Source organism: Orcinus orca, chromosome 16 (assembly GCF_937001465.1).
Source record: "Orcinus orca chromosome 16, mOrcOrc1.1, whole genome shotgun sequence".
In the NCBI taxonomy this organism is placed as follows: domain Eukaryota; kingdom Metazoa; phylum Chordata; class Mammalia; order Artiodactyla; family Delphinidae; genus Orcinus; species Orcinus orca.
Window position 1 is genome coordinate 49642489 of NC_064574.1, and position 13661 is coordinate 49656149.

The 13661-nt window shown below is 53.7% G+C and overlaps 1 protein-coding gene across 6 annotated transcripts in view; it reads right to left on the minus strand.

Annotated features, from left to right (window-relative positions):
* AXIN1 (axin 1) overlaps positions 1 to 13661 on the minus strand; it is a 57324-nt gene that overhangs the window by 15830 nt on the left and 27833 nt on the right. For all 6 annotated transcript variants that reach the window (XR_007472231.1, XM_004270376.4, XM_049699519.1 and 3 more), the window contains exons 3-4: positions 5200 to 5340; positions 1793 to 1889 (exon numbers count right to left, since the gene is read on the minus strand). Coding sequence is in view for 5 of the 6 variants with exons in the window: in XM_004270376.4 (XP_004270424.1) it covers positions 1793 to 1889; positions 5200 to 5340 (238 nt within the window). In the remaining variant the exon portion in view is untranslated. The remainder of the gene's footprint in view (positions 1 to 1792; positions 1890 to 5199; positions 5341 to 13661) is intronic.

Here is a 13661-nt window from a genome sequence, read left to right on the forward strand (position 1 = left end):
AGCTGCTCGGGCGGCACGTGGGCTCTGGGCCACCCTGTCCTCTCCGCCCCTCTCAGTGCTGCACGCAGACAACCCGCCCCCGTGCTACTCCAGCTCTTTCTGTAGGTTTTGTCTAACACTTCGCTTAATTTTTCAAATTAAAAAAATTTTATTTTGGAAAAAATCTCAAACTTGCAGACAAGTTGCAAGAACAACATGAAGAACATTTTTTCTGGATGTGACAGCAGACGGCGTGCTTCCTACACGCAGGGACTCTCCCACACGAGCACCTCCAGCCCCGACCCGCCTCCCTGGGCTCACCCTGGAGGGTGCGGTGGCCTCAGCTGGGTCCACATGGGATTCTCATGACCCCGTGACCTATGAGAGTTAAAGGGCAGTTCTTGTGCAGGATGGCCCTCGGCTCAGGCTATGTCCTCGCAGGGGTAGCTCTGGCGTCCTGTCGCGGACGTAGGAGCCCAGGCAGGTCCTTTCGCAAAGCAGCTTTCTCCCCCGGGAGTATGTGGTCTGTGAGGGGACACTGGGGACGATGCTGACACCCTGCTCATCAATGGGCTCGACCCCCCCCGTCACGTCAGCATCCACGCACGGACCCCACTCCACGGCACTGACTGTGACCCTTTCCATGTCCCCTCACACCCCTATTTTCCAGGACACAAGATGCTGGGCACCTCCTCTGTGCCCCTGCCCAGCCTGGTCCACAGAGCAGAGAGAACACGTGTGGCCACGGCCTCGGCTCAGGCCCAGGCTGCTCCAGACATGAGCCAGCTCAGCGCTCCCCAGGAGGCTGCCCACAGGCAGGCACACGCATGCGCACACGCGTACATGTACACACACACGTGCACACACAGCCCTCATAGCATCTTCCACTTGTCCCTAAGCAGACACCATCGGTGCCTGGTTCAGGCGCATCTGTGCCAAGGGGTAGCTGGGAGGTGACAAAATGCCCTCTTCTCAACCATATCACTTTTCTTATTTGGAAATTAAAGCATCTACAGAAAAGTGAAAAGACTCTAACCAAGGAATCCTGATGGAGGGCAGGTGTGTGCAACAATCCTGAGATGCATCTGCTTTCCCTGCACAGAAACCGCCAGGAAGACACGAGTCACTGTGGATGCACCAACGCGACAAGACCACATCTTCCCTGCAAGGTCTTTCCCGCTCCAAGTCAACGCGTCCAAACAAGAACAGCTAATCCCTCCCGTCATTAGCAAAGGAACTCTCTGCCCAGCCCCACCCTGCACTGGGCTCTCTGAGGGTCCCCAGTGCCCACGATCAGGAGAACCACTATCACCTTGTTATTTTTATCCAAGAGGTGAAGTTGAGGCAGCTTTGAAGTCAGGATGCCCCACAGTTCAGCCACAGGCAGCCGATGCCTTGTTTCATCCCGAACAAAGCAGTGCTCATGGGTGCTCAGGACGGGGGCACTGCCACGCTGTCCCACAGAGCCGCCGGCCGCCAGTCTGGCCAGGCCTGGGCATCGAGCCAGCAACAGGCTCCGAGCGGTTCTCCCACCTCCAGGAGAAGCACCTCACTTAACACGATGGGAAAGGCTGTGAGGAGGGCAGTCCCTGCTCATCTGTACCGACTGTGCAGGCACTGCCCCCTCCAGCCACAGGGCGAGAATGCGTGTGACCGTGTGCCGTGCCTGGACCTGAGCTGAGCTCCTCGGAAGCCAGGCCAGTGCCACAGCAGCCTGGTCAGAGTGGAGAGAACGGGTGGGCACGGGTCCAGGAGGGCAGGTGAGCCCCAAACTCGGAGACGGGGAGGGCGAGGGCTGTGCAGACGAACTTACAGGAATGTGAGGTAGAGGCACGCGCCCGTTGACCTGGACGCTCTCCTGCATCTCCCGGCGGTGCTGCTTGCGGATCCTGTAAGGTGGGACTCCATCCCTGTCCAGGAGAAAGAGACAGTCCAGAGTGAGCACAAATAGAATGGCTCAACCAAGTTCGGCTGAGCTGGCTTTATCTAGAGCAGGGCCAGCACAGCCTATTTTTCTGAGGTGTGATGGGCTAAGAATGACTTTCACATTTTTAAAGCAGAGGAGGAACATGGGACAGAGACTATTCGTGATCCTTTATGGAAAACGTGTGCTGACCCCTGCTTTACTGCCCAGGCAGGATATGGTGTGCCTACCTGGAAGGGGTGCTCTAAATGGACTGGAAACATTGGAGGGCTGCAAAATCGGTGGCCAAGACAATCTAGATACCGTTGAAAGAGATTTCCAAGGTTCCTATATTCTGCTTTCTTCCAAGGTAAATTGGTAATGCAGTGTAATCTCTCTGTCAAATGCTCAAATTAGCTTCCTTGATGTAAATTTTAGTTATAAACCCTTTTGAAGATTATGATAAAAATAAAAATTAAATTACATACTGTTGGGACTTCCCTGGTGGTGCAGTGGATAAGACTCCACACTCCCAATGCAGGGGGTCTGGGTTTGATCCCTGGTCAGGGAACTAGATCCCACATGCATGCTGCAACTAACAGTTCACATGCCACAACTAAGGAGACCGTGTGCCGCAACTAAGGAGTCCTGGAGCTGCAATTAAGGAGCCCACCTGTTGCAACTAACACCTGGAGCAACCAAATAAGTAAATAAAATTTTTTTTAAATTACATACTGTCTTTAAAATAACGAAGCACTTATTCAAGAGAAGTAGTAGATCCAACACATGGCTCACTGCACACGTGCTGTCCCTTAAGAACTCGGCAGCTCTCTCCTGCCATTTGAAAGCTACTCCGGGGAGCACAGTGGCCAATAGGAGCCTTCTCTGGTCCCCGCTTCTGTCTCTGAAGGACTCTGCGGCGTGCTGCCACCTCCGACAGCTCGAAGAGATGGCCCTCCCAATCGTCTGCTACTGAAATACTCTAGCCTCCCAGTTGTCCGGCAGGTGCAGTGAACGTCTGTGCCAGTGATCCTAACCCCTTGCATCCTGCTCAAGCACTGCCCACAGGGCAAGTGCTGCCAGAGCAGTGCTGTTTTCACTGGACACCAGGATGTGAACACGCAGCCATGACAATTCTGATCTCACTGCATCGACTGCTAGAGCGCCTAGCAAAGGCACCAAGCACGCAGCACTCAGCGTGTCCTGGCCCCATCCCAGGCAGACACACATCCACAGCTCTGTGGCTTTGTGGGCGGGCAGGGCTGCACCCCAGGCTGGGTGGAAAGGGTGCACTTAGGTTCAGAGCAGGGCAGAGAGAGGCTGCGGTGTACCCGGGTGTCCCTGGCTGTCAGGGTCCCAGGCAGTGCCACAGTGCAGATGGCTCAGCAGTCCAGCAGGGCCAGGCTGCTCCAGAGGACAGGCATCAGCGAAGAAGAGCGTCAAGTACATCTGAACGCTCTCACATGTCCCAGGGCTTGTTCAGGTGTCCCAAGCCACCAACTTGTCTGTTTCTCATGTACTCTGACAGGGCACCTAAAATCCATACGCTTCTGAGGATCAGGCACCATCCTCAGAATCTATGCCCGAAGTCAATGGACTAGGAAGCACTTCACCAGGTGGAGGCGACCCTGAGTTGCCATCAGAAATAATTTAGATGAAACACACGATCCTATTTTTTGCCTCATATACATTCAAATATCTGCCACAATTTTACATTCCTAATTCTCGACTATGCCTACATTTCTGAGTCTCAGTGTAAACCAAAATGAATAGAACATCAGGGAAAAAATATTAAAAAATTTTTAGATCTTCCCTTTAGCAAACACATGTCCTTTTCTTGGAGAGAATTAAGAGACTAATTGTCATTGCAGTAACTGAGTTTTGGGGAAGAGGAAAACAGATCTCGTGCTGTCAGCTGCTCCCGGGGGTCTGAAGGGCTGCAGTTCGTTGGAACCCTTTTATGTGATACTTCATATTCACGGAAGGTAGTGTTTGAAACCCCAGTAATTTCAACTAAGTTGTTAAAAACATGTCAACATTTTATATTAAAGATTCAAGACAAAGGAGAAGGTAATGATGAATGAAAAATGCCCCACAGAGGCTCAACCTGACGGGATGACGCCTCCACCATGTGGTCACCAAAGGGGAAGAGAAGAGAAAGGGCACCAGGTGCACACAGCACGGGGCTGTAGGAACCTGCTCAGGGACCCGTCCCGTCAGCGGCCTGACCCCCCATCCCATCCAGCAGCCTGCCCCATCCCGTCCAGCGGGATGCAGCGTGGAAAGCAGTGCAAAGACACAGGCAGCACAAAGCGTATACCGAGAAGACGGCCCACAGAGCAAGACCTCAACGTGGAAAGGCCTGCTCACCTACAAAGACGAGCTCGGCAGCCTTTTCCTCTTTATTTAGACCTAACTGACCTCTAGACCCTAGCCAGGGCGGGGGCAGAGTCCCCATGACCCGCTGAGAGCAGCCAGGGCCACAACCCCACATGCTCTCGTGGGGACAAGACACCTGCGGATGCGGCCACGGGCCCACACCTGCTGGCTTCACACCCAAAGGTTGCCTCCTGCCCTGGGCCTGGGCCCGGCCAGAACCTTCCCCTCGGTGGCGGTCAGATGGCAAATGGCGTACGACCGAAAGCTGGGCGAGCCTGACACTCATGGGTGGTGGATTCAGGGCCCCACGTGACCCAAGCAGGCAGATAGGCAACACCCTGATGTGACATGGGCATGGTCTGACACAATCAAACTTCTGACGCACGCCTGGGTCCCCAAAGTTATCTGCTGAACCAAAGAGAAAGGTATCAGAAACAAGCACTTCCCCCCAAGGGAGGGTTTTCCCTGGAGAGGACGATGAAGGAAGCTGTCACCATCAAGTGACACAGAGGCTCAATGTGGCTCCTGTGGCCCCTGGTGGCCACCCCTGAGCTGTCGGGCAGAACAGAACCACACTGAGGGGACGACAAGCACTGCTGAGCAGGTGAGACAGCTTCCAGATTAAAGGAGCGTGAGCGCAGAGCAGGATGGACCGGAGACGCCTTGGCCGCGCCTCCGACGTGAACACCAGAGATCCAGAACCTGGGGCGCCAGCCCAGGCAGCTCTGAGGCTTTCCCTCTTCCAAAGGTTCCAGCAGCCTTGGCCTGGAGGGAAGCAACTACAACAAACCTTGGCTCCAGTTTGTTTGCGGATTTCTAGCGACACTCCCTGCAATGCAGATGCACTGACACCCCACTGGGGAGGGCCCCAAAACAGCTTCTGGGGAGAAGGCCCTGGCTGCCCCTTAGGGGCTGCTCTCCCAGGCAGGGGCACTTACACGCTGCTGTCGGTGAGGGACAGGCTGTCAGCATCGCTGGACAGGCTCTGCTGCTCACTGTCGTTGGCGCTGGTGGCTGGGGCGAGGGCATAGCCGGAGTTGACATAGTAGGGGTTGACAGGCTCCCGCCAGGATCCATACCTGCCAACAAAGAGGCACGTTAGCAGCTGCCGGACAACGTCCTCGTGCATTTATCCACATTTTCATAATCATCTGATATCCCAATATGTCAACTGCAGACGCAAACAATTCAGAAGACGGAGCAGAAAGGGCTGGCGTCTCCACCCTGCCTCCCACCCCGCTGTCCTTCCCAGGGAGATGGGCATCTCCCACATCTTCCCTCCACATGAGGCAGATGTGTAAGTGAACACATGGAGCGTTATTTGGGTTGGCATTTTTATGCACATAACTGGAAACGGGGCACGGCTGCTCTGCTCTCCCTGCTCCTACAGAGCGCTGCCCGCAGACTCGCTAATCAGCCGCAAAGCCACCCGACCCTGTGGGCACAGCCGCAGCACCGGTGCCACGGCCCCCTCAAGAGGATCACGGAGTGGGCCAGGACTCCCGTGCACTGAGAACTGCCACAGGACGGATGAGGGGGATGGTGGGTGAAGGGACCTGTGGGTTTAACAGTGGCTGTCTCGATGCCCCACCGGCCACTTCCTCCCAGGAGCAGTCCAGCACTCCCTGGGTGGGACCCAACACCACTTGTCATGTGAATAGCCAGAAACTGACACCTGGGTTTAGTCTGCATTTCCCTGGTTGGTGGTCAGGCTGGAGGTTTGGGTGTCACTTAAATTCCCTCCTCTTTACCTGTTCATACCTCTGTCCATTTTCTATTAGACTGTTTATGAGTTTCTTAGTGATTTACAGATGCCTTTAAATATTCTTACTATTAACCTCTGGTTATATACAGGAAAAATATTTTCTCCCTAAATGTCACTTTTTAACATTGTTTATGTTGATCTTGATATTACAAAAGTTTTTTATTTCTGTGAAATCAGATTTACCAATCTTTCCCTTTATAGATTTTTCTGTATCTTACATAGGCCAGCTTTCCTCATTCAAAGATTACAAATATATTCTTCTGTTTTTCCTCAAATGCTTCAATAGTTGTTTTTTTAAAATTTAGATCTCTACCTGAAATATGTGTGTGTAAAACCTACCTACTCCCTTGCATCAAAATGGAGAGCCAGCCGTTAGCATTAAGTACTGCACAATCCACCTTGTTCTGAATACTTTCACACCTAACTCCCCGAACACATGAATCGATTTCTGGAGTCTGCTCTGCTCTGCTCATCCCACGACGGCCCTACCGGCCCTTCGCTGCTGCTCCCCACACTGCCTCCTCTTCCCAGAGCCTCCCTGGAAGCAACGCTGGTCAGTCCCCGCGGGCTGCCGAGGGCTACGACGTGCTGGAGGCCCATCGAGCCCGTGCAAACGCCCCTGGCTCCAGCCTCACTCTGGTCAGGGCGCTCATGAACAGCAGCTGCACTGACTCCAGGGACATGGTAGGAGTCACCTCGTCCCTTGGACTTGTGTCCTCGATGCGGGAGGAGAAGGGACCACAACACTTCTAAACTGACGGAGCCCCGTGTGGACGCCCACCACCGGAAGAACAGAACTTCTGGAAGCCCTGGTTTGTGCTGTGCACACACTCAGGAAAAGGCACCTTTCCATCTTGGACACCTGTCATGCAGCACACGTGGGCCAGGCCAGGCAGCGCAGCTGGAGAGGAGCGGCCCACCTCCCCAGGGGCCACAAGCACAAACAGTGCAGCCATGGCACCCCACCTGTTCTGCCACTGAGGCCACAGTAGTGCATGGTGATGTGGCACACAACTCTCCCGCCAGCTCAGGATCAGGTGCTCATCATCCCCACACCGCAGGGGGACACTGCAGAGGGTCAGTCACCACGCACCACGGTCCTTCTGACCCACCCACGGCAGCCTGAGGGCATCCCTGGAGCCCACTAACATGTTCTGGCCAAATGAGGGCAGCGTCAGCGTCACAGAGGCTTATGGGAAGGGATGGGGACATGTTCACGGACGGGGACCCGCACGCACCTGGTCCTACATTTACGCTGACATGGAGCAGACGTCTGCAACGTCACGCTCTTTCTCAGGGACACTGCTATTCCTCTGGTTCTTTAAAAACAAAACCGCCAGTGCTGTCACCATTAACAGCCACTGTACTGGAACTCAGATCACAGGGAGCGCTAAGCTGCTCTTCAGTGTCCCCGTCACGTCGTGGCCAGCACCCCGCACACCCATAAGGGCAGGACCAAGCCTGCGATGCCAATGCACCAGGGCCGTCTGCTCCCTCCTGACAGGTCCCAGGCACATCTTTCACGCGTATAGAAAAACCAGCTTTGAGGCGATAAGCAGGGAAAACATGGATCCTTTCCACGGCCTCCAGTACAGAGCAAACCCCACTATGTACACAGCTCCCAGTCCAGAACAAAGGGAAGCAAAGGGCTGTCGAGAGAGAACAGAAAGGAGGGAGACCAGCGAGGTGCTGACCGTGGACAGGAAGGCTGGCTCTCAGGACAGAGGCGCTGCAGGCTGCCGCGCGACAGAGGAAGTTCTGGGAAATATCACTCGGGGGACGCTGGGCTGCTCCCCACAAGACGGCCAGGAATCAGAACCCAGATGCAGCATCCAGGGAAACCTCCAGCTCTCTGTAGTTTCCAGTCCTCGGAATAAAAGCCCGCCGGGGACCGTCCGGCCTCCCTGTCGCCTGCTCTCTGGGGTTGCTGCTGGCAGGATTTTGCTTTCCATCCTTTCACACTCAACCCTCCTAGATCCTTTTACTTTTGTGAGTCCTTTGTAAGCAGCTAGCCTTTTCAAGTTCCAGTTTGACCATTTTTCCTTTTAATTGCTTCCTTTGGTCCTGTTGCATTCAATGTGGTTACAGAGAGTGGATCCACCATCTCATTGTTTGCTTTCTGTTTGTCACAGCTGTTCTATCTTCTTTTGTTCTTTCTTGCCTTCTTTTGGAATATTTTTTATTTTCCATTTCCTCCCTCTAACAAAGTAAGCCTTTTACTATTCTTTCAGTGGTTCCTTTAGAGATTATAATAGGTACCCTTGATGCATCAAGGTCCAATTAACTGCATTTTACCTGTTCCCAGGCAACACATGGTCAGAATTAACTCCACTAGGGACAGTCCAATGGTTAAGACTCCGAGCTTCCACTGCAGGGGACACGGGTTTGATCCCTGGTCAGGGGACTAAGATCCCGCATGCCCCCCAAAAATAATTAACTCCACTCACCTCCACACACACACATGTGCTGTTGTTATCCTGGATTTTAATTCAGTGTAATGTCTTAAATCCCACAAGACATCATCAGTATTATTTTATCCCACCAGCAGTCACCTAGAGTTACCCACATACTTGCCCTTTCCCTCCTGCATTGGGTGTTTCCACCTGAGAGCTGTTGGGTGTTTCCACCTGAGAGCATTTTCTTTCTGCCTGAAGAACACCCTTAAGTATGTCCTTTAGTAAAGGGGCTGCGGCTGACAACTTGGTGTTTGTTGGTCTGAAACTGTCTTAATTTCCCCTTTATTCCTGAAGGGTATTTTTACTGGGTTGGAATTCTGGTTGGTAATCATTTTCTGTTTCTAGGGAACTTTGTAAGCTTTTGGTGGGAATGTAAAATGGTACAGTCTCTGTGGAACACAGTGTGGCAGCTCCTAAAGATTAAAAGAGTCACCATATGATTCAGCAATTTCCCTTCTTTGCATATACCCAAAGGAATTGAAAGCAGGGTCTTAAGAGACGTCTGTACACCCAGGCACTTTGAAATGTCACTCCTCATCATCGACCTCTCCACCTCCCGCAGCTCCTAGGAAGGTGAGGTGGTGCCGGCTGTTGCTGCCCCCCCCTGCCACACCCGCCCCAGGCAGGCTCTCCTCCAGGCCCAGCGCCTGAGGCCAGAGTGCCACATCAACCCACACTTGGGATGCACAGCGGACAGACACGCCACAGACCAAAAACAGCAGGCAGCGCAACCCTGACATGGAGGTCGAGCTCGGACCCCGTCCACTGTCCCAGGAGTGGCCTCTAGAGCTATTCCTATGTTCCAAGATGCAGGCCACAGCCACACACTGACTGTCGTGTCTTCAGCCGCCTTCAACCTGGCTCCTAGTCCACCTCCTTCCCGAAGTGACATTCTCAAGAGCCTGGGCCAGTCGTTCCACAGAATGTCTCACGTGAGATCTGCATCTAACATTTCTGGCAGAACGTCACAGAAGCGATGTTGTATCACCTCAAGGAAAACCATGGGACTTCCCTGGTGGCGCAGTGGTTAAGAATCTGCCTGCCAATGCAGGGGACACGGGTTCGATTCCTGATCCAGGAAGATCCCACATGCTGCGGAGCAACTAAGCCCTTGCGCCACAACTACTGAAGACTATGCGCCTAGAGCTCGTGCTCTGCAACGAGCAGCCACCACAATGAAAAGCCCGCGCACTGCAACGAAGAGTAGCCCCCGCTCGCTGCAACTAGAGAAAGCCCGTACGCAGCAATGAAGACCCAACGCAGCCAAAAATAAAAATAAATAAAATAAAATAAATTTATAAGAAAAGAAAAACACCATGCCGGTTGGTCCCAATATTGGTGGCAAACCCAGTGCCTGCCAAGTGCTTCCACTCTAAATCTATTACTTTTCCTTTGTAATTAAGAGGTAATTTGTGGCAGAGATACTTTGAGATTATATACAAATCCTGTTCACACCCATCACTTGATCTGTATTTATCAGTTGGCGTCCTATGTACCCGAGCGGATTTTTATTTTATCCAGTGGATTATAATCCATTCCTTCCAGCTCTGCTCTTCCCAGAGCCCAGAGTCTGTCTGAGAACACTCCCCCACTCCCAGCCCCAGCCCTGACAGATTTCCACCAAGGAGGTATCCGTAAACCTCCTTACCTGGATCCCCAAGGCTTCCTCCTCCGCATTTTTTATCACATTGTCTTGTATTCTTGAGTGCCTGATTATTTTTCATTCAGTACCTGGTTATTCTGGATGGAAAGCCAGACACTGTGTGAAAATCTTTCTAAACTGGCTGCCTGGGATGATGCTTTCTTCCCCAGAGCGTATGCATTTTACCCTGGCCTGTGGCTGGTGCACTAGGAATCCAGCCACCTTAATCCAAAGTCAGGAACTGAGAGAGTCCGGGCTGGGCTGCAGGCTCTCAGAGGGTGGGGGGTGGATCCCGACCACGTGTGGGGCACCTTCCTCCCACGCAGGCCCCAGCCCCCTGGAGCCCAAGGACCAGCCACACTTTCCAGACTGTCTCCCTGGGCTCCCTTCTCCGATGGGCCTCCCATTCCTTCCTGCTTGGTTAGCTCTCCAAAGGCTTCAATATGATTAAAAAGAAAACCAATTCCCAGCGTTTCTAGCTATTCTCAGCAGTTTTCCCTGAACTGTGTGGTTGTCCAATACTAGAAGTGTGATTCCTCCATTTATGGGAGACCTCCTACCCCCTGGAAATCCTCTGGATGAAAGAGGATTCCTAACTTGCACCACTCCCGGGAGGAATGTAGATTAGACCTCTCTGCTGGCCCCACCACCTGCAGCCCAGCCTGAGTGCTCACCCCACACAGCCCCGCAGAGCCCAGAGGGTGAGGCCTCATGGAATCACTTCTTCACCTTGGTCAGCATCCTTCAGCAGAAGTCTTGTGATTTTTTACTCAGAAATTCAGGCACATACTGCATTATGCTTCACGTTATGCTCCTGCTTGTTCTGGCATAAAAGTAATGCCGTAAGTGGCTTACCAAGTCCGCTGAGCATTCCAGAAACACACTCAGATTCCTGTCCTGCAGCAGCTTCACACGCTCAATTTGAGAAGCAAGGCTTCTGGTTGCCACGGCGAGACAGTCCCTGTGCCGCTCGCCTTCACATTGGTCTGGAGGAAACACCGGAGACCAGATACTCTACTCCCTAACTCTCTCCTAAGCAAGGTGGGAGGTCTCTGAGGGGCCAATAAGGTGCAGTTTGCTTTTCTTAACATTGTAATTTGGCCACATACAAGTGCAGTCGCCTCAAGTACCTCCTAGAATTTTACTTGTGATTCTACTGGCCCCTAAAATCCCAAATCTGCCTGTGGGACACTGGTCCTTGCTAGTCACTGGGCCTTGGCCCACAGAGTTGCTAACTGTGGTGTGCGGTGCCCATCTCTCCTCCGGCAGGTGGCAGCTTCGGAATGGCGCCTGGCACGCGATGCATTCACTTGCCGACGTGGGGACATGGCCCAGCTACAACCTGAGGTTAAGCAGGAAAGGCACTTGTCTCCATGCCAGGTGCCACTGGGAACACAGCCAACGAAACAGTGTGGGACGGGGCAGGGATGTGAACAATGATTAAGGTCATTTCAGACAAAGAAAAGAAACAGAGACCAGAGGAAAGACGGAGCCTACGTGGCTTCCCCGACCGGTCAGACATGAGGCCCACTCAATAGTGGGCCTTAGCACAGCCCTGGGAGCCCTCCTGGCCCCCGTACCCAGCACCCTGCCACCCACTTCCTGACTCTGGATGCTGGAGTCGTTTCCAACCGTGGCAGCCTCATGTCTCAACCCACAATCCTTCTGCTCAGTGCCACACGTGCTGGAACTGGCAGGGCCCAACCCCCAGAAGTCACATCCATCTTCACCCAACACCTACTCCTCACTGAGCTCAAGCCTCACCATGTCCCAGGCCCGCATCTGCGTGCGGGGGGCTGGCCTGGGCACTGTGGGGGTCCTTGCTCACACGGAGGTGTTGGGGACGCACCACTGCACACTGTTCACAGAGGCCTGCAGTGGGAGCTGTTGGATGGGAGGCTTGCCACATGGCCAGAATCACTACCCCAAAGGGACAGCAAGTCCACTCCTGAGAGCACTTCCTCCATCAAGACCTTTAACTGATTAAAGGTCACACCTTCTGGACGAAACAAACCATCCCAAATGTGACCGGCATACCACCTGCTGAAACAGCATATCTATCCGTGCACACACTCGTGGTCCTCGGCATTAAGGAAAACGTGCTTTCCTCCTGCCCACGGGGAGGCAGTTGGTGGTGCAGCCACCTGGTCTTTAAGGCAAACGTGCGCTGCTTCCTCGGCCCTGCACCCCTTGCCACACTCACCCCGCTCCATTTCTGCACGTGCAGCCCCGCAGCACTTGGGAGCTCAAAACCCTCCGGGCCATGGAAACCTTCCGGGCCTGGCCACTTCAGGGTCTGAGGCCAGGGGGCCTAGAAGGGCAGAAGTGTGACGGAGGGAGGGGACTGCTGCGCTGCCCAGGGTCCCCGCCCTGCCCATGCCACTCTCTTCCCTGAAGAGACCATCCACCGTGCACGCATCGGTTACCACGGGAACCGCAGCACTGGTCCTCAGTGAGCAGAGGCCGAAGCCCACTCGTACCTTGGCCCTTCCTCCCGGGCAGGTCTAAGCCCTCCACCTGCCTCTCCCCAGCCCACAGGCCACAGCTGCCACGTATCTTAATTCCTACACTGCAGTGCCTCCAATAGTGCTACGTAATTCATCCAGACTCTGCAGTTGTTTCCAACTGAAGGGCTGGTCAGAAGACCCTGATTCTGGAAATAGGAATCCCGCCTTCCTCTGTTTAGGGGAGCAGAGGGGGCAGTGTTGCTTCCTTCTCTGGGGTCTCCATCAACTCTTCAAGGTGAAAGAAAATCCAGAAACCTCTTGTCTCAAGGTCTGGCCCACGCTCACCCCATCACTCACAGACGTGATGTGAGGAGAGCTGCGGCTCGGGCTTGGCCCTGGTGAGCTCGCCCCGCCTGCCAGACCCACCTGCCCGTCGTCAGCAGGAACCGGCCCCACTCCGCCTTCGGCTGGTTCTGTGACCACGCCTGGCTTCCACACCTGTAAACCGAGGAGAGCAGACCCAGAATGAGCCCCACAGGCCCACGCACATTGCTAAGTGGGAGCGGGCGGCCTCGTCCTATGAGCAGGAGGGCAGAGTCCTGCTGCCCTGGAAAAGCATCAGGAGAAGTGGGCTCTGGTTCCTGTCCTCTGTTTTTAAACCCACAGAAAATAGTATAGTTATGGAATTCATGGGCAGGAACCACAACGATGCTGAATGAGTGTAAGAGAACATGGCTGACCTTCCCCACGCTGCTTCTGACAGAGCTTCTCTCTCTCTAAGCAAACGCGAGGATTTAACTTTCAGAATACGTAATTCATTTGTATATTCAAACATAAGAAAGGTTAAAGGTACACCCCGGTGAACAGCGGGGTTTATCATCCCCATTTCAGAGGATGAGGGGAGCTGCCATCTGGTTTGCTCGGCCGGCCTGCAGGAACACGGACGCTGCGTCCCCTGTGCTCCTAAAACCCTGGGTCCCTGAGAGAAGGCACATGATGTCTTGCACACAATTACAGAGCGCAGTGTGAGGGCTTCTGACACGCGTCCACCCTGTGCGGCCGCCACCATGACCAAGAGGATGAGTGCGTC